General features: G+C 42.7%; 1 protein-coding gene across 2 annotated transcripts in view; it reads left to right on the top strand.

Moving 5' to 3' along the window:
* Positions 1 to 20,178, top strand: part of LOC140738568 (diphosphoinositol polyphosphate phosphohydrolase 2-like) — a 60,741-nt gene extending 40,563 nt beyond the window's left edge. Inside the window, exons 3-6 of one of the 2 annotated variants that reach the window (XM_073066035.1) lie at positions 765 to 809; positions 2,295 to 2,379; positions 15,319 to 15,434; positions 18,222 to 20,178. In XM_073066035.1, coding sequence (XP_072922136.1) covers positions 765 to 809; positions 2,295 to 2,379; positions 15,319 to 15,434; positions 18,222 to 18,311 — 336 coding nt within the window. In that variant the 3' untranslated portion in view covers positions 18,312 to 20,178. The remainder of the gene's footprint in view (positions 1 to 764; positions 810 to 2,294; positions 2,380 to 15,318; positions 15,435 to 18,221) is intronic. The other variant, XM_073066036.1, reaches the window with a different exon arrangement.
* The last annotated feature ends 301 nt before the right edge of the window (positions 20,179 to 20,479 follow it).

The raw sequence follows: 20,479 nt of genomic DNA, 5'->3' as shown, positions 1-20,479 counted from the left end.
GTTCACAAGAATTATTCCAGAAATGAAAAGGTTATTTTATGAGGAACATTTGTTAGCTCCGGGCCTGTACTCACTGGAATTTAGAAGGATGAAGGTGGATCTTATTGACGTCTTTCGAATGTTGAAAGGCCTAGATAGTTTAGATGTGGAAAAGATGTTTCCCATGGTGAGGGAGTCTAGGACAAGAGGACACAGCTTTGGGATAGAGAAGCGTCCATTTAGTAAAAGATGTGGAGTAATTTCTTTAGCTAGAGGGTGGTGTAGCTGTGAAGGCCAGATGGTTGGGTATATTTAACACAGAGATTGGTAGGTTGTTGATTGGCATCATAGGTCACAGGGGAAGGCCAGGTGGTGGTTGGGGGTGGGGGGAATCAACCATGATTGAATGGCAGAACAGACTTGATGGGCCAAAGGACCTAATTCTGCTCCTATGTCTTGTGGTCCTATGAACATCCAGAAGCAAGACTCTGACCTTTGTTTAAAAAGTGCACACATGCAGCAGAGACTTCTGGAATTCCAAATAGTTTGATCTCCATCCCATTTCCTCATAGTAATTCGAACACTAAGGTTGGTTTAATGTGCATCCCCACTCAGTCGCCTAAACAAATGCACATAGCAAAATGGTTGAATGGGTAATGCAAAATGTATATTTTTTTTATAGACATGTACTCTGTCATGCTATACAGAGTTTATTTTATATATTTTTTTATGGGGAGCTTGTGGTATTATGCATAATTCATCTCTTTTTTTGTTTAAATGTGTAGGCTGGAGTGAAAGGAAAGTTAGGAAGATTACTGGGGATATTTGAGGTGAGTTTGTCACTTCAGTGGCTGAATTTATCATTTGCTGAAACCTTTAAACCACACATTCATCATTGCTGTGGTAAAGCATTCCCAAATTCTGACTATTTTCATAAGTTATACATATGTCTTGTGACCTTACTTTTAGTAATCTTTCCTGACAAAGTTTAATATTAAATTTTACACCGTATTATCAAATCTCTCCTGCACTTAGTTGGAGAGGCTTTCAGTCATTCCCATCATCGTCATTCTGAATGCACATCATGAGCAACCAGAAACCGCAGTGTATTTGCATTGTGTGCTGAATACAAAGCCATTGCTTTTGTTCAGTCATCTGTATTTTATTTTCCTTGATCACCGTATTTGTAGCCTTACTGGCATTTGACATTCTGTCTTTCAGTACATTGATTTTTGTTACTCAACCTAATGTGAAATAATTAATTCCTTTGCTTTGACATTTTGAGTTAAATGTACTTCCCTGTCCTGCAAAGCATCTTTTTCAATTTTCTGCTATAACTCTGGCACCTTTTCAGCTCCTAGAATCAGTACAAAAGTTTGCTGATGCCTTGTATTTTAGATGTCAGGGTGTCCGTTATTCTGCCATGTCCGGTAACCCTTGCTGTCACTCTCCGTTTCTTCCTGTTGTTACTTCATTGCTACCCCCCCCCCCCCCCCCCACCTCTTTGTTTAAGATTTAAAGCTTTAGGAGATGTACATGTTCATAATAGAATTTTATAACAACCTTGTGGAAACCAGCATTTAGTAGTATCCATTTTGTACAAAAAAACAGCCTGCATAATACAACAGCACAGTAATAGGCCCTCGATAATATACCAACTTGTTAACCTTCTGTAAGATCAATTTAACCCTTCCCTCCATAGCCCTCTTTCTGTCATCCATGTGCCTATCTAAGACTTTCTTAAATCTTCCAAATGTATCTACTCTACTACTAGCCCTAGCAGGACATTCCACATACTCACCATGCTGTTCATAAAACAGAAATACTTCTGACATTCCACCTCCCTCTTTAACCCTTTTCTTCTTCTCTCCCCCTCCCCCAACCCCCCATACTCTCCTCCAGTATTCTTAAAATGTTTCCTCTCATATTCTTCTCATAGTATTCATTTCTGCACTTTACCTCATAGGTTTGGGCGACTGTACAAATTATTTGGCTGTTGATTTGCCACGATTGTGATGTGAATCGTGGGGCAGATCTCGCAGTGAGGCATGTCAAGGTTAAAATGGCATATGTGGGAAATTGCATGGATGATTATTGCTCCAACTGCCTCCTTTCCTACCTCCTTCCTCATCCTTACTCCTATTGAGATCAGCTCTTCTGTCCATTGTTTGAAAATGGTGTGATATGATCATAGAGTGCATATTCAGTGATTGGAGATCAAATGCACAGAACATTTGCCAGGGCTTGGCTATTTAATGATTTATATATTCTGCACTGTTGCTTTCTTAATACTATTTTTTTCCCCCCCCCGATAGAATAGAGACAGAAAGCACAGAACCTACGTATATATCCTCATAGTGACAGAAATTTTAGAGGATTGGGAGGATTCAGTTAATATTGGTAAGTTTAAAATGTATTCATTATTGCACTTAATGATCTAAGCTCCCACTGGTTATTGTACCTCCCAAGCCTTATGCAAACCACTCCTAAGTAACTTGTTGGATTTTTTGAATTGCATTGTGTCTTTATTCCTGTACTGTCACCTGAGCTTTCAGCAAAAGTGCATGTGCGATTTGGACCAGAAAACCTTTGAATTCAACTTCAGTAACGACTATGATCGTCTCTGTTGGAGGGTCAGTGGGTATTGGGGAATTGGTCAGAGAAGGCCATTGAATCTTAGAATGTGCCATAGTGGCATAGTGATAAGTGTGGCACTACTACAGCTCAGGGCACTCTAGAGTTCGGAATTCACTTCTGGTGCTATTCTGTAAGGAAGCTCTGTACTTCCTTTGGGATGTGTGTTCTGGTTTTCTCCCACAGTCTAAAGACCTACCGGGTAGTTTAATTGGTCATTGCAAATTGTCCTGCGATTAGATTAGAGTTATTCAGGATTGTGGGGCTCAAAGGGTTGGCAGGACTTACTCCATGCCGTATCGCTAATAGTAAAATCTGAATTATTATCACTGACATAAGATGTGAACTTGTGTTGCAGCAACAGTACAGTGCAAAGATGTAATCTCTTAAGTTCCAAATAGTGTAGTGTTCATGGGTTTTTCAGAAATCTGATGGCAGTGGGCAAGAAGCTGTTCCTAAATTGGTGAGTATGGGTCATCAGACTCTCTACCTCCTTCCTGATGGTATTAACAGGAAAAGTGCATGTCTGCAATGGTGAGGGTTCTTAAAAATAGGTGCCACCTTCCCATTGCATAGTCTCTTAAAGATGCCTTGATTGGGAGGGATGTCCCCATGAGGGAGCTGGCAGAGCTTATCATCTGCAGCCTCTAGCCATTGTGTACATTGGAGTTAGAAGGAATGAAGGTGTAGACTATTTTCTAAATGGGGAAATCATCTTGGGAGACCATGTGCAGGATTCTTTACAGGTTAACTTGCAGGATGTGTCTGTAGTAATTGTGGATCCTTTTATCTAGGAAGGGCTGCGCTGGCATTGGAAAGGGTTAGGAGCAGGTTCACAAGGATGATTCCAGGAACGAAGAGGTATATATGAGGAGCATTTGATTGCTCTGGGTCTGTACTTGCTGGAGTTTAGAAGAGAGGGTGGGGTTTCATTGAAACCTAATGGAATATTGAAGAGCCTAGACAGTGAATGTGGAGAGACTGCTTCCTATAGTGGGGGAAGACTAGGATCAGAGGGCACATTCTCAGAAGGATGTCCCTTTAGAACAGAGATTAGGAGGATTTTATATATATATAATATCAAGAGGGTGGTGAATCTAGAATTCGTTGCCACGGATGGTTGTGGAGGCCAAGTAACTGGGTATATTTAAAGTGAAGGTTGATAGGCTCTTCATTAGTAAATGTCAGAGGTTATGGGAAGAAAGTGGATGAGGTTGAAAGGAATAGTAAATCAGCCATGATGGAAAGTCAGAGCAAACTCAATGGGCTGAATGGCTTTGTTTTGCTCCCATGTCTTATGGCTGTAAGGAGACCCCATAGCAGGCTGTGATACAACCAGTTAGAATGCTCTCCACCATGTATTTGTAGAAATTTGCAAGTGTCTTTGACATACCAGATCTCAAACTAGCAATGAATGCTGGATGAACCCTAGAATTCTCTTGCGATGAAATGGTTAAGTTGTGCCTAGTGTTCTGGACTTAGAATGAGCGGTGATCCCACTGAAGGATAATGTGGAAATGTAGATGCTGAAAGGATGTTTATCTTGTGAGGGAAAAGAGTTACAGCATGGCCCATTTAAGATGAATGAGAGGAATTTCCTTGAATTGTAGATCTTCAGATTTCCCTTTCCCAGAGAACTGTGGAAGATGAGTCACTAAGTATGTTTAAGGTCACAAGGGTATTTGAGGGTTCTGGGGAATGAACAGGAAAATAAATCTGATGCCAAGATCAAACCGGCCTTGATCTTGAGTGACAGAACAAGCCTAAGGAGCATATGGTCTACTCCCAAGGAGCACATGGTCTACTTTTGATCTTGTCTAAAAACTACTTTGTTAAAACAAGGCATTAATTGTTTTGGGGGGGGGGGGGGGGGTGGAGGAGACATGGCTAGGTTTATATGACCCAATCAGTTTGTGATTTATTATCTGGACTTAAAAAAAACAGTGCCTGTATTGCACTGACACTGTTTTGAAGGCACTGCCTCTGATTTAGTAGAATCCTGTGTAATAACTAGATCGAGTTATCAGGTAGCAAATGTATTGATGTAATCATCAGCTTTTACCTTTCTACCATCTCCCTCCTACCATTGAAAGGAATTCCTTTTTTGGGATGGAAAGAATATATTTTGTGGTTTCCTGCTTGTGAATTATTGCTGCTGACCACCTCATTAATATGTTTCTACCCATACTAGCCATGCTTATTTGGAAGTTAAAGGAGGAAGAGTTTAAAAATAATATAACTACTGTTTGGAAAAATGTACTCAGGAAGAAATTCTCTTTGCTTGCACAGACTTGTAAAGTAAATTCCCAGAGAGGCTGTTGTTGGAGTGCATTCTACAACCCCAAGTGGATCTTGAAATTGAGGAGATTCAACAGCACTCAGAAATTCTTTTATAGGATTTTAATTAAAACAGGATTTGACATAATATGAATTTAGCAGTGATAATGAGCATAATGTCCAAAGACACTAATGGGAGATTATTGATTTCATGGGTTTAGTTTGATTCGCTCCATTCTATGACTTTAATTTGCCATCTGCATGTAGCATCTAAAGAGCCCCACTGGAAGAGTGACTTAACCCAGTAGTCTCCAGCTGCATCATCAATGACCTTTTCCCTCCACTGCAGTGGTTGAATTGGAGTGGCTTGATTAACTGCATGGTTCCATTCCAGATACTTTAATAGTAGGTTGTACCAATGTACAATGAGAAACAGAATTCAGACTTGTAGTTTGGTACCTCAGCAGACCACCTATGCAACACAAATCTTCTAAGTCATAAGAATGAAACCTTTGGTGCTTAAAGGCAATTAATATTGCTGAATCCCTGCTTGCAACAGTTAAATAGAATGTAACTGTCAGTGGGAGCAAGTTAATTGAACTTTGCTGCTCCCAGCTTCAAGCTTTTATACTTCGGTGTCTTTTCTATCCTTTGAAATTGATCCTTGAATCATACTCCCAGTGAAATGAGAACAAAGATCTTGGAAGAATTCAGTCAATCAAAGAGACCACTCAGACCAAAATTTCAACCCTGCACTGACAGCTTCTCCCTCCTACCCAAGATCCACAAACAAGACTGTCTCAGGCTCAGCAATCTTATTTCCTAACTTCACTCAATCCCATCTTCCATGTTCTAGTCCCTTCCCTCTTGCATCTATGGTGCCCTGTACCAGTCTGACAATTTCAAATTCCCTAATCTAGTTTTCATCATAATGTTCAGTCCCATTACACCTCCATCCTCCTCCACAACGCAGCAAATTGTCCTTGCACTGAGCAACTTGAATCCACTTGCTTTCTTCTAATTAATATAGCTATGGAGCAGAGAAAGAGTAATTCTTCTGCAAAGAATCATCGCAAAACTAAATTTCCTCCTCTTGGATCATCTGCTCCCTGGAGTCACGCTTCACGTGTGGGATAAAAATCAAACAGAAATCTGACGTATTTCAGGGGGACTGGAACCAGGGTATTGGTTTACAAGCAGAGGTAGTGCATAGTGAGCCAGTCAAGAAGGACAGTCAGTGGGATGGGTTGCAGTGTAAAAGGGATATAACATTGAAAAGGGTCACAGATACAGGACTGAATGTGTTGTATATGAAATAAGGTAGATGATCTTGTGCAGATAGAGATTGGTAGGTATAACATTGTGGGTTTCATGGAGTCGTGGCTCAAAGATGATTGTAGTTGGGAGCTTACCATCCAAGAATACACATTTTATCAAAAGGACAAGAAGGTAGGCAGAGGAGGAAGAGTGGCTCTGCTAGTAAAAATGAAATCAAATCCTTTGGGAAGTGGTGAAATGGGATCAAAAGATTCTTGTGGGCAGAGGGCAAGTAGACCCTGATTGGAAACACAAAGTACACTGCAGATGCTGCGGTCAAATCAACACATACAAACAAGCTGGAGGAACTCAGCAGGTCGGGCAGCATCTGTTGAAAGGAGCAGTCAATGGTTTGGGCCGAGACTCTTTGTCAGGACTGAAGGAGGAGGGGACATGGACCCTATAAAGAAGGTGGGGGGAGGGTAGAAGGTGATGCGGCCTCCTCTACATTGGCGAGACCCGACGCAGATTGGGGGACTGCTTCGTCAAGCACCTCCACTCCGTCCGCCACAACAGACAGGATCTCCCAGTTGCCACCCATTTCAACTCTGCTTCACATTCCCATTCGAATATGTCCATACATGGCCTCCTGTACTGTCATGATGAGGCCAAACTCAGGTTGGAAGAGCAACACCTCATATACTGTCTGGGTAGTCTACAGCCCCTTGGTATGAACATCAAATTCTCCAACTTCCGGTAATTCCCTCCCTCTCCCTTCCCCCATCCCACTTTCACTGTGCCTCCTCTTCTAGCTGCCTATCACCTCTCTCATGATTCTGCCTTCTTCTACTACCCATAGTGCTTTCCCCTTACATTCCTCCTTCACCTCTCCTGCCTATCTCCTCCCTGCTTCCCCTTCCCCCACCCCTTGATCTTTCCTCCGATTGGTTTTTCACCTGGCACCTTCCACCCTCCCCCCCACCTTCTTTATAGGGCCCATGTCCCCTCCTCCTTCAGTCCTGACAAAGAGTCTCGGCCCAAACCGTTGACTGCTCATTTCCACGGATGCTGCCTGACCTGCTGATACCCTGATGGGAGTTATTTACAGGGCTCCAAACAGTAGGCAGGATATGGTCTACAAATTTACAGCAGAAAATGGTCAAGAAGGTAATGTTATATTAGTCATGGGGTTTTCCCCATTAGACTGGGGAAAATCAAGTGGATCCCAATCCCCTAAGATGGCTTTTTGGAGCAGCTTGTAGTGAGCCCACTAGGGGATCATCAATTCTGAACTGGGTGTTGTGTAATGAACTGGATATGTTTAGGGAGCTTAAGATTAATGGGACTATTGGGAAACAGTGATCATAATATGATGGAATCCACCTTACAATATGAGAGAGAGAAGCTCAAGTCAAGATGTATCAGTATTACAGTAGATTAAAAGGAATCGGAGGCATGAGAGGAGCTGGCCAAAGTTGATTGGAAGGGGACACCATAGCAGGGATGATGACAGAGCAGCAATGGCTGGAGTTTTTAGGAGCAATTCGGAAGGCACAGGATAGATATATCTCAAAGAAGAGCAAGTATTCTAAAGGCAGAATGATGCAACTGTGGTTGACAAAGGAAGTCAAAGCCAACTTGAAAGCAAAAGAGGGCATATAATAGAGCAAAAATTAGTAGGAAGTTGGAACATTGGGAAGCTTTAAAAAACCAAAAGAGGGCAACTTAAAAAAAAAACCATGGCGTGTGGGGGGGGGGGGGGATGAAATGTGAAGGAGAGCTAGCTAATAATAATGATACCAAAATTATTTCAGATATATAATGAGCAAGAGGTGAGAGTAGATATTGGATAGCTGCAAATTGACGCTGGAGAGATAGTAATGGCGTGCAAGGTAATGATGGTTGAACTGAATGAATATTTTTCATCAATCTTCCATGGTGAAGATACTAGTAGTGTGCCAGATGTTCAAGAGTGTCAAGGGGCAGAAGTGAATACAGTTGCTGTTATCGAGGAGATTGTGCTTGGACAACTGAAAACTTTGAGGGTAGCTTAGTCACTTGGCCCTGATGGACTACACCCCAGGGTTCTAAAAGAGGTAGCTGAAGTGATCATGGAGGCATTAGTAATGATCTTTCAAAGATCAATGGATTCTGGCATGTTTCCAGAGGACTGGAAAATTGCAAAGGTCACACTACTCTTCAGGAAGAGATGGAGGCAAAAGTAAGGAAGTTGTAGGCCAGTTAGCCTGACCTCAGTGGTTGGGAAGATGTTGGGGTCCATTATTATGGATGAGGTTTCAGTGTACTTGGAGGTACATGATAAAGTATGCAGCATGGTTTGCTCAGGGAAAATCTTGCCTGACAAATCTGCTGGAAATTTGTGAAGAATTAGCATGCAGGAGAATTGATGGCCCATGCTGTGTACTTGGATTTTCAAAAGGCTTTTGACAAGGTGCTGCATGTGAAGCTGCAGGAAAGATTTCTAGCATGGATAAAGCAGTTCCTGATGGGTAGGAGGCAAAGAGTGGGAATAAAGGGGTGACTGGGTCTGTGTTGTGACCACTTTTTTTTATGCTGATGGCTTTGTAGTAAAGTTTGCAGATAATATTAAGGGTGGTGGGGCAAGTAGTGTTGAAGCAGAGAGGCTGCAGAAGGTTAGGATATGGTGAGAAGACAGGAGAATGGATCAGACATGATGAAATGATGGAGCAGACTCGATAGGCTCCTATGTCTTGTGGTTTTATGGTATTGGAGCTGCCAGGGTCTCTTGGCATAGTGGAGATGGGCAGTAGGTGTAAGAGCAGGTGTAGCACTTGTCACAGGTGCAGGGGTAAGTGCCAGAAAGGAGGTCAGTGGGGAAGAACAAGTGGACAAGGGAGTTACAGACCCTGCAGAAAGTGTGGACGGGAGAGCAAGATGAGTCCATTGGTGGGATCCCACCGGGAGATGATGGAAGTCGCAGAGAGTGTGTTGGATGCGGAAGCCAATGGGATGGATGGTAGGGACTCCTATCCCGTTGTGTCAAGAGGACGGAATTGGGTGAAAGCAGAGTTTGGGAAATGTTGCAAGACTGCATTGATAGTGGTGGGGGGTTGGGGGGAGGGAAACGGACTATCCCATTTGCTGGAAAAAGGATATCTTGGATGCCCTGGAATGGACAGCCATTCACAGTATATTTACTATATGTATACAGCATACAGCTTGAGATTCGTCGTATTGCAAGCAGCTACAAAACAGAAACACAATAGCACCCATTTAAAGAAAACCCCACAGAAGAGCATTAGACCAGCAAGGAGAAAAGAACAATTCACTAAAACAGCAAAAAGCAAACAAATAAAATATTAAACATCAAACCATGGAGTCCACATATGTGTCCATAATCACAAGCAACTGAGGCGAGTAAAGCCAGTACAGGAGCCCATAGCCATGGCCACAGCCACCAGCACCAGGTCAGTCAGTTCAGCACTGTGTCTATGGGTGCATATCACAGCCGTAGATCCAGTTGCATGCTGCAACACCACGACTGAATTCTGCAAATAGTACAACACGTTCAGCGCTGAAGATGTTGAACAGTCGAAAGTGACTCCACAGCCTTGAGCCACCGAGGCAGTTGCAACATGGGACACAAGACTCCTGCACCTTCCCCAGTAGCAGTGAGAGGGAGACTGGGCAAATGCAGGCAGAGGGCATTGGACACTTGCTTATTTTCCACTCCAGTCACTGATTTTAAAAACAAATCTTGCTTGTTGCTTTAATTGGTGCAGAGTAATGGAGCCAACCACAGGTTCGTATTCCGCTACTAGGTATCGGCGCAGCCTTGTAGAAGTTGCCAGTCAGTGTTGAATTCAGCATAGGATGACCATATGGGGACTTCAGCTCCGAAGTTTTCCTTGAGGTTACTCCCGAAGCCTTCCCCATGAGTGGGTAGAGCCACAAGGCGGCGGAGATTTGAAGTCAGTTTTCCCTCTAGATGAGCCACCAACCATGACTGATGAGCTCCGTCTGCCCATAGCAACTGGTTTTAAGGCACCATTAACCCACCTTTGCCCCTACTGTTAATAGAAACAGTTCTGCTGGGCTTAGTAACTAAGCCATACATGAAGGCCAGGAGCTGGACTATCTCCCCACATTCCCATCAATGCTTCTCATTGTGTGTCAAACCCATCACTGGTCTCTGTTTTGGGCTTTGGTGCTCTGGAAAGACAGATTGCCCTTGCTGGAGAGCCATGCTGATTGACTTGAGTTGCTGGAGGTCAAATTTAGAAGCATTTGATAGCGTTATTGATGACAGCCTCCTTCGTTGAGTGCACACTGCTTGTGTAGTAATTAGCCAGATTAAATTTCTGCTGCTTTCTGTGAATGGGACATACCTGGGCAATCTTCCACACTGGGTATGTGCCAATGTTATAACTGAAGCAGCTTGGCTGGAGGTGTGGGCGGGTCTTCAATACTGCAGCCTGGGTGTTGTCTGGTCCCAGGAACTTCGTATGCAGTGCTGTGAGGCAAATCTTCATATCACACTGAGCTTGGTTTCTGTGGCATTGGGAATGTTGAAGAGGCTGAGATGGACCATCCTGCACTTCTGGCTGGACATGGTTGTGAGTTCTTTGACCTTCTAAGTACCTCAGATTGGACCTTGGTATCATGCTGCATGGTGACATTTCTGGATCATCCTGTTCTCTAGCTGAGGAGATCTGATGGAGATGCTTAATGTTTGTGTTTGCCGGTGTAGGTAGAGGAACTAATGGAAAGACTGAGGGTGTGGCCTAGGCTATTTGGTCAGACAGGAACTCTTGTATCTCAAGGATGTGGCATCCCCATTTCCTGTGGCTGCAAGACAGCTGAGCTGAGGCATTCAACTCTGTTCCTGTGTGGGTTTTGAAAGGTGTGCAGTCCATTTACTCTCGTACTCCCTTCCTGTGTCAGATGCCATCGAATGGCCAATCTGTCACTCCATTGCTGTACTGGGTCATTCTGTAATGTTTGAGGTGGCCTCATACAGATGTGAACTTAAATTGAGACTCGGCCAACTCTTGCAAATGGACCTAAAGGATTCCTAGGCATTTGGAGGAGAGATAAGGCAACACTGGCATTGTTGCATTTGGCTTTCAAATCATCTCATTATCAGCTGACTGAGAAAATTTGCCACTGTATCCTCACACTTCATAAGTACTGTATCCTGGGTGATCCTGGAGTGTGGAAGGACTTAAACATGAGCTGGAGTGAAGTTCAACCTACCCAGGATTTGTTCAATGTTCTCAGTGTGGGTCGTTGAAGAATCAATTACAAGCTTCTGTTTGTTTTTTCTCTAACCTTACCAGAAGCCTATATCAATAATCTAAGCTCCTGTAACGGAGTGCATAATCTGCACTGATGAAGTAAACTTGCAGTGTAGGAAGAAGATGCACAGTACAGGTCCTTCAGCCCACAGTGATGTGCTGATCTTGTAACCTATCTAAGATCAATCTAACCCTTCCTTTGTCCATAGCCCTCCAGTTTTCTATTATCCATGTGCTAAATGTCCTTAATGTATCTGCCTGTACCACCACCTGGGCAGGTCATTCCATACAATCACCACACTCTCCATGAGGGTGGGATCTTACCACTGACATGACCATAGTATTACGATCCAGGTTGTTGAAATGCACTGCCACCAGTCTCAGTTCCTCACCACCTTTGACCATTTGGATTCCTTGCATGGCATGTAGACCTAGAGAACACAGCCATTCAGTTGATCAGATCAACAGCATGCAGTTCTACAGTGGAGGATAAAACAATAGAATGTAATCCCCATGTACTGATAATCACACAGACTCGGGTAACACAATTTAGATTCATATTCTGATTTATTTTTCCACACATACATGGAAACGGACAGTGAAATGTGTTTGTGTTAACAACCAATACTCCCAAGGATGTGCGGGGGGTAGTCCGCAAGTGTTGTCACGCATTCTTGTATCAACATGGCATACTCACATTGCGCAGAGAGCAACTCAGAAAACAAGCAACAAAACATCAGCAAAAACAAGCCACACATATAAAGTCTTCCCAACTCCAGGGCAAATCCCAGGCCATGGGGCTTCAACTTTTTGGGCTAACGTTCAACTTTCGTTTTTGATCCCCAGGACTAGCCAGTGACGGGACCTAGAATTCTGGGCTTACCGACTGGCCCTTGGGCCTCCTACTCACACGGACATCTGATCCCAGGACCCGCCAACCTAGGACAGCCCAACATCCACTGCTGTCAGAGTCATGGAGCACCACAGCACAGAAATGGCCCGTTTAGTCTGTGCCGAGCTAATCCTTTGTCACTCGTCCATGTTACTGGCCTTTTGAGTGCAAAACCTCTGTCTCTCATGTCCCTGTCCCTAAACCCTAATCTGACCCCTAACTCTCCGTCTCCCCAAAACCAACCCTATGAACCTTAAAAAAAAAGAGCAACTAAGTCTGAGGAGTTACAGTGGCATGCAAAAGTGGCACTTCTGGTCAATTTCTGTTACTGTGAATAGTTAAGCAAGTAAAAGATGACCTGATTTCCAAAAGGCATAAAGTTAAAGATGACATCTTTCTTTACTATTTTAAGCAAGATTACTTTTTTATTTCCATCTTTTACAGTTTCAAAATAACAAACAAGGAAAAGGGCCCGAAGCAAAAGTTTGGGCAACTTGCATAGTCAGTACTTAGTAACACCCCCTTTGGCAAGTATCACAGATTGTAAATGCTTTCTGTAGCCAGCTAAGAGTCTTTCAATTCTTGTTTGGGGGATTTTCGCTAATTCTTCCTTGCAAAAGACTTCTAGTTCTGTAAGATTCTTGGGCCGTTTTGCAAGCACTGCTCTTTTGAGGTCTATCCACAGATTTTCGATGATGTTTAGGTCGGGGGACTGTGAGGGCGTGGCAAAACCTTCAGCTTGCACCTCTTGAGGTAGTCCATTGTGGATTTTGAGGTGTGTTTAGGATCATTGTCCTGTTGTAGAAGCCATCCTCTTTACATCTTCAGCTTTTTTTACAGGCAGTGTGATGTTTGCTTCCAGAATTTGCTGGTATTTAATTGAATTCATTCTTCCCTCTACCAGTGAAATGTTCCCTATGCCATTGGCTGCAACACAAGCCCAAAGCATGATCGACCCACCCCCGTGCTTAATAGTTGGAGAGGTGTTCTTTTCATGAAATAATGTACCCTTTTTTCTCCAAGCATACCGTTGCTCATTGTGGCCAAAACGTTCTATTTTAACTTCATTAGTCCACAGGACTTGTTTCCAAAATGCATCAGGCTTGTTTAGATGTTCCTTTGCAGACTTCTGACGCTGAACTTTGTGGTGAGGACGCAGGAAAGGTTTTCTTCTGATTACACTTCCATGAAGGTCAAATCTGTGCAGGTGTCGCACAGTAGAACAGTGCACCACTACTCCAGAGTCTGCTAAATCTTCCTGAAGGTCTTTTGCAGTCAAACGGGGGTTTTGATTTGCCTTTTTGGCAATCAAAGTTCTCTCGGAAAGTTTTCTTGGTTTTCCTGACCTCAACCGTTCCTGTTAACTGCCATTTCTTAATTACACTATGAACTGAGGAAACGGCTACCTGAAATGCTATGCTATCTTATAGCCTTCTCCTGCTTCGTGGGCATCATTTATTTTAATTTTCAGAGTGCTAGGCAGCTGTTTAGAGGAGCCCATGGCTGCTGATTGTTGGGACAAGGTTTGAGGAGTCAGGGTATTTATAAAGCTTTGAAATTTGCATCACCTGGCCTTTCCTAATGATGATTGTGAACAAGCCATAGCCCTACCAAGCTATTTAAGATCTGAGACCTTGGTAAAAGTTATGAGAGCTCAAATCTTTTGGGGTGCCCAAACTTATGCATGGTGCTCCTTTCCTTTTTTTTCACTCTAAAATTGTACAAAACAAAAATAAAACACTAATCTTGCTTAAAATGTTGAAAAGAATGTTTCATCTTTAACTTTATGACTTTTGGAGATCAGTTCATCTTCTACTCAACTATTCACAGTAACAGAAATTGCAAAGTAACAGAACTTTTGCATGCCACTGTATGTCTGAAATTAGTTCTGGACAGCTTGAAGTTTGAGTTACATGATTCTTTAAAATAGTGGTCGCCAACCCGTTGATCGTGATCGACTGGTTGATCTTTGAGACTTTCCCAGTAGATACCGAAAAAAATGAAAAGTAAATACACAAATACTGTTGAGGGATTGTTTCCGGGTTGCGGGGTTTTAGTTCCGTTCTTTCTGCATGTGTGTAGCTCCCCCTCCGCACACTACACAGTGTACTTCAGTGATCCCCAACCACGTGAGGAAACAATGATTTGGCGATATGAAACAATACGAGTCAGCTGCACCTTTCCTCATTCCCTGTCACACCCACTGTTGAACTTGAATGCATGCAAGGTCATCAGTTGCCTAAGCGCGGTGATACCCTCGCACCAGGGATCACTGGTTGGCCTTGGGTAACCAGCCGCCTCGCGTGGCCAGTGGGAAATGCTGTTGCTACTGGGCTGGAGTGTGGACAGATGGGCGCCGCCTCTAAACCTGTTTAGCACACCGAATGTTCGTAGGGAACCCGGTGCTAAAATATTCGCAGACGACCTAATTTGGGCTCAGGGTTTCGTAAGTAACAGAGCAACTACTGAAAGTCATCCCTCGAGCCAAACTTTTGTCGACTGATAGATCCTACAAGGGGGGTGGGTGTGAGCCCTGTCACACTCCTCACTTGGTCGGTCGCTCTCTCCGCACTGCGACCGCCGCGTCTCCGGTATGGGGACCTCCGGCCCTTACCTTGTCCTCTCATCCCACCCACGACCAGCCGCACCTGGCCAAGGTGTCTGGCAACAGGCGGGCGGGAGACTGTCTAATGAGGCAATGAAGCCCTCAAAACTGCTTTGGTACCCTGAGTCCAAGCACCCTGCACTTAAAGGCAAACCCACTGAGTTTTTTCAGCAGTAAAAATGTGAGCAAGAGGGACAGAAGCTAAGTGCTGAGAGCCACATAAACTAAATTACGGAATAGACTGGACATAAGGAACCTGCTTCGAATATCGCTGTATTTCGGTCTTGTTTAACCCCCCGTCAGCCGGTCCGCAAGAATATTGTCAATATTAAACCGGTCCGCGGTGCAAAAAAGGGTGGTGACCCCTGGTGTATATACATTATTTCTACTTCCAGGTTGCGGGGTTTTACTTCCGGTCTTTTCTGCCCAGTGTGTGCGTGTGACTAATCGATTTAGTAGGTCGATCTTGCCTTTCACTAAGGCTGAGGTTGGGGATCTTGGGCTTAAAAAGGTTGGTGACTACTACTTTAAAACCTGTTTTCATAACTATACTGAGACTTACCTAGTTTAATGCTCTGAAATATGGCAAAGACAAATATGGATGAAAGGCCTTCTGCTCTTGAGTGGAAGAAATATTTGAGTTACAAAGGTATTTTGTAAACTGGAAGTTGGACTTTGCACATTCATTTGTGGAGATCAAACCATTCCATTTCATCCAGAAGACTTATTTGCAGAAGGAAACTAAGAAGGTCATTAGGAAGGAAAAGATGAATTATGAAAGGAAGCTGGCAACGAATATTGAAGAAGGTACTAAAAGCTTTTTTCAGTATATAAAGAGTAAAAGAGAAGTCGAGTGTAGATATAAGAACAATAGAAAATGACGCTGGAGATATCGTAATGAGACGCAAAGATGGCAGAGAAACTGCGTATTTTACATCAGTCTTCACAGTGAAAGGCGTCTGCAGTATACTGGGCATTCAGGAGTATCAGGGCAGTGAAGTTTGTACAGTGAAAATTAGGACTGAGAAAGGTGCACAGGAAGCTTAATGGTCTGAGGGTGGATAAATCTTCTGGACCTGAATAAACCTCCTGGAATGCACCTTCATGTTCTGAAGGAAGTAACTGGAGAGATTGCAGAGGCATTAACGATGATCTTTCAAGAACTGATGGGTTCTGGCATTGTATTGGATGACTAGAAAATTGCAAATGTTACTTTGCTATTTAAGATGGGTGGGAGGCAGCAGCCTGACATCAGTGGTTGGGAAGTTGTTGGAATCGATTGTTAGGGATGTGATTACGGAGTACCTGGAGGCACATGATAAGATGGGCCAAAGCCAGTATGGTTTCCTGAAAGGAAAATCCTGCCTGACAAACCTACTGCAGTTCTTTGAGGAAATTACAAGCAGGGTAGACAAAGGAGATGCAGTAGACATGGATTTTCAGAAGGCCTTTGACAAGGTGCTGCACATGAGGCTGTTTAGCAAGGTAAGAGTCCATGGAATTACAGGGAAGTAATTCCATGGGTGGAGCATTGGCTGATCGGCTGAAAACAGTTGGAATAAAGGGATCCTATTCTGGCTGGCTACTGGTTACCAGTGGAGTTCCACGGGGGTCGGTGTTGGGACCGCTGCCTTTTACGATGTATGTCAATGATTTGGACTATGGTATTAATGTATTTGTGGCTAAATTTTCTGATAAAAAGATAGGTGGAGGAACAGGTAGTGTTGAGGAAACAGACTTACATAGTTTAGGGGAATGGGCAACGAAGTGGCAAATGAAATACAATGTTGGAAAGTGTATGGTCATGCACTTTGTTGGAAGAAATAAATATTTCAAGGGGGAAAGAATTCAAAATGCAGAGGTGCAAAGGGGCTTGGGAGTCCTTATGCAAGATACCCTAAAGGTTAATCTCCAGGTTGAGTCGGTTGTGAAGAAGGCGAATGCAGTAGAACCACAGAACACTACGGCACAGCACAGGCCCTTCAGCCCTCCATGTTGTGCTGACCCATATAATCCTTTTTTAAAAAAAGTACTAAACCCACACTAACCCCTAAAACCCTCCATTTTTCTTTCATCCATGTGCCTGTCCAAGAGGCTCTTAAATACCCCTAATGTTTTAGCCTCCACCACCATCCCTGGCAAGTCATTCCAGGCACTCGCAACCCTCTGTTTTTTTAAAAAAAAACTTACCCGATGTCTCCCCTAAACTTCCCTCCCTTATCCCAATCTTGGCATTCATTTTTAGAGGTGTAGAATATAAGAGTGGGACTGTAATGTTGAGTCTCTATAAGGTCACCCTTGGAGTATCATCTGCAATTTTAGGCTCCTTATTTTAGAAAGGTTGTACTGACATTGGAGAGGGTTCAGAGAAGATTCACAAGCATGATTCCAGGAATGAAAGGGTTACCATATGAGGAATGTCTGGCAGCTCTTGGCTGTATTCCCTGGAGTTCAGGAGAATGAGGGTGGATCTCAGAAACATTTCTGAATGTTAAAAGGTCTGACCAGATTAGATATGGCAAAGTTATTTCCCATGGTAGGGGAGTCCAGGACAAGAGGACACAATCTCAGGATTGAAGGACATCTTTTAGAACTGAGATCTGGAGAAATTTTAGTCAGAGGGTGGTAAAACTGGAATTGCTGCCACGAGCAGCTGTGGAGGCCAAGTCATTGAGAGTATTTAAGGCAGAGATAGGTTCTTGATTAGCCAGGGTATCAAAGGGTATGGGGTGAAGGCAGGAGAGTGAGGATGACTGGAAGAATTGGTTCAGCCTATGATTGAATGGTGGAGCAGACTCAATGGGCTGAATAGCCTACTTCTGCTCCTATATCTTATGGTCTTATAAATTCCCTTGTGGCTAAGCATGAGGTAGTGTATAATTAAAAACAATGGTGTAAAGACTAATCCCTCCTAATGAGGAAAATCTCTTGCCCCTACACACCTAGGTTATAGTGCCTGCACAGTTACAAGTTACACAGCATAGCAACAGGCCCTTTGGCCCGGCTGCTTGATGCTGACCAAGCTGGCCTCATTTTCCCATGTTTGGCGGACATCCTTCTAGATCTTAAGACTTGTGCCAGAAGTTCCAGAAGCGGTTGTGTGGTCCCTTGTTAAAACAATTTGGAAGTGTTTGTGTTGTCACCAGTAACATGAGCAACAATAACAGAATAATACACAAAATGCTGGAGGAGCTCAGCAGGTCAGACATCCTTGTTAGAGGGGAATAGAGTCAAATGTTTTGCACCGAGACCCAACAATAACAATTACTTTGCTTTCTCTCTCTCTCTCCTGCCACAGGAAGGAAAAGGGAATGGTTTAAGGTTGAAGATGCCATCAAGGTTTTGCAGTGTCACAAACCAGTACATGCCGAATACTTGGAGAAGCTGAAGCTGGCTTGCTCGAGCACGAATGGAAACTCTGTCGTCTCCACGCTTTCAGGTGACACAGCCACCTTGTATATGACTTCTTCAGGAGTGCCGTCTGACCTCAGATGAAATGGACATTGACGTGGCCTTGCTGCTAATGCAGTCAGTTAATAAAACGCATTCTGCTTTTGAAAGCGGCATGCTCTAGTTTAGATTGTATATGTATAAATACTTTTGCATGAATACTTGCAGTGTTGATACTTTTATATGTAAAATAGTGTTGAAAACCAAAGCCATACATTGATTTATGTTAGCGTCATTTTGTTAGATGTGCCTTTCAGGCTACTAAATGTTTTAAGATTGCATTGCACAGGAGAGTATCTTTAATCCTGTTTCAATTTTAATATGCACACAAGCCACAGATGTGAAAATTACTTTCTCCATTGGTGCTTTACAATGGTAATGTGGTAGCTGAGAAACATTCAGAACAACCACCTGAAATATCCACTAAGTGATCGCTCGACACTCAGCTTCAAACTTTAAGCCTGGAGTAATGAATTGCTTGTTTTGAATTATTTGGCTAACCGAAAATCCCCCAATCAGCAAAATTGTCTTTAATTGATGCTCTATATCCTTGAATTCAACTGGATCTGATGCAACAATACTTTCTGAACTGTAGTTGGAAATGTGAATATCCTCAGTGATTGCTATGTGAATCTCTCAAATTCTATTACTAATTAAGCTAGCAGCCGGTTTGGCTTTTGTACCAAATTTATAACTTTTCCACTTTTCACACCATATTCTCTCTTGCAATGCGTTTTGTTTTATTGATTTCTTTTTTTTCCTGCTTATTCCTAATTTTTCTTTTTTGTCACATTCTCCTCAAACCAGATGTCCCATAACTAAAATTGCCAAGCTCGGCCAGAGTTGCTGCTTAACTCTTGAAGCACAGCTTGTCTTTATTAATATACTGAACTCCATGAATGAAAGAGTTGCTGATTATGCAATGGATACTTCAAAAGATGTATAGAATATAATTAATGGCTGTGTAAAAAAAAAAAAAAAAAAAATAATTGGAAGTTTCTCCAAAATATTGCAATTTTGAATTACTTTTCATGTGTCTGTTTAATTTTATATACTTGCAAGCTTTGATTTGGTATGTTTGTACCTTGCTAATTGAAAAGGGTGGTGGTCTGTTTTATATAAAGTTGCACTCCAGAGGACTCCATATTTGTCAATTGAACTGGGATTGGCTGAGGTGGCTTGGCAGGATTTGCAAGTAATTTATTTCCTTTGCCAGTGTTGCTAGGAGGATGTTTTTTGTATGGAGGAGCAATATGCTGTAGAATTGCAATTGTCTTTCATGGATTATCATAATCCGAACCCAACCAGCCTGCTGTTCTAGTTACAGCAGTTCCATATGAAATTGGATTCCCGCAGCTTCCAATGAAGTAGAGTCGTAGTACAAAAAATTGTCCTCTAGTCAGTGTACAGCTTGCCATACTGTATTTGAATGTTGATTGTAGAGGTTGATGAAATGTAGCACCGTCCTGATTTGTATGAATGGAAATGTTCCATTCTCCCTCCTCCTGTCCCCTTGTGGTTAACAGGCATTTTAATTAGATATTGTGACTGAAACCAGTAACACATGTGGGAATCAATCTGCCTTATCCACGTACAGCCTACAGTTTGAGTTTTCAATATTGCTTCAGTTCATTGCAGTGCCTCATTACTGGTTAATTTCTACCTCTGCTATAGAAACCCATCACCTTACAATCTTTCTGTACGGTCCCAAAGACACCATTTGAGAGAGTCTACTGTATTTGATTTTAAAAAAATCATTTTCTTAATGAGACTAATAGTCTTAAATAAAACTGAATTTTGAAAAATGTGGTTCTATCATTTGTTTGTTCATGGTTTGATTTCCTGAAAATAAAACCTAAATGTGCAAGTATGAGAAGTTGACAAGCTGAAGATTTGACGGGTAGTGTATGCTTGAATGTACAGTTACGTTTCCACTAGTGATTTCACTTTTGACATGATAGTTATTGCAGCAATGGCCCTTTTGTAAACAGTTCTATTTGCAACTGCCCAAGATGGCCATGTGTCTACTACGCATCTTGGTCAAGACCCATAGGCTACCCCATTTATGAACTTATAAACATCAGCTTTCATTTCTATAGTGTACTA

This window comes from Hemitrygon akajei, chromosome 14 (assembly GCF_048418815.1).
Source record: "Hemitrygon akajei chromosome 14, sHemAka1.3, whole genome shotgun sequence".
In the NCBI taxonomy this organism is placed as follows: domain Eukaryota; kingdom Metazoa; phylum Chordata; class Chondrichthyes; order Myliobatiformes; family Dasyatidae; genus Hemitrygon; species Hemitrygon akajei.
The sequence above is the reverse complement of the archived record's forward strand: the minus strand, read 5'-3'. Positions and strand labels throughout refer to the sequence as shown.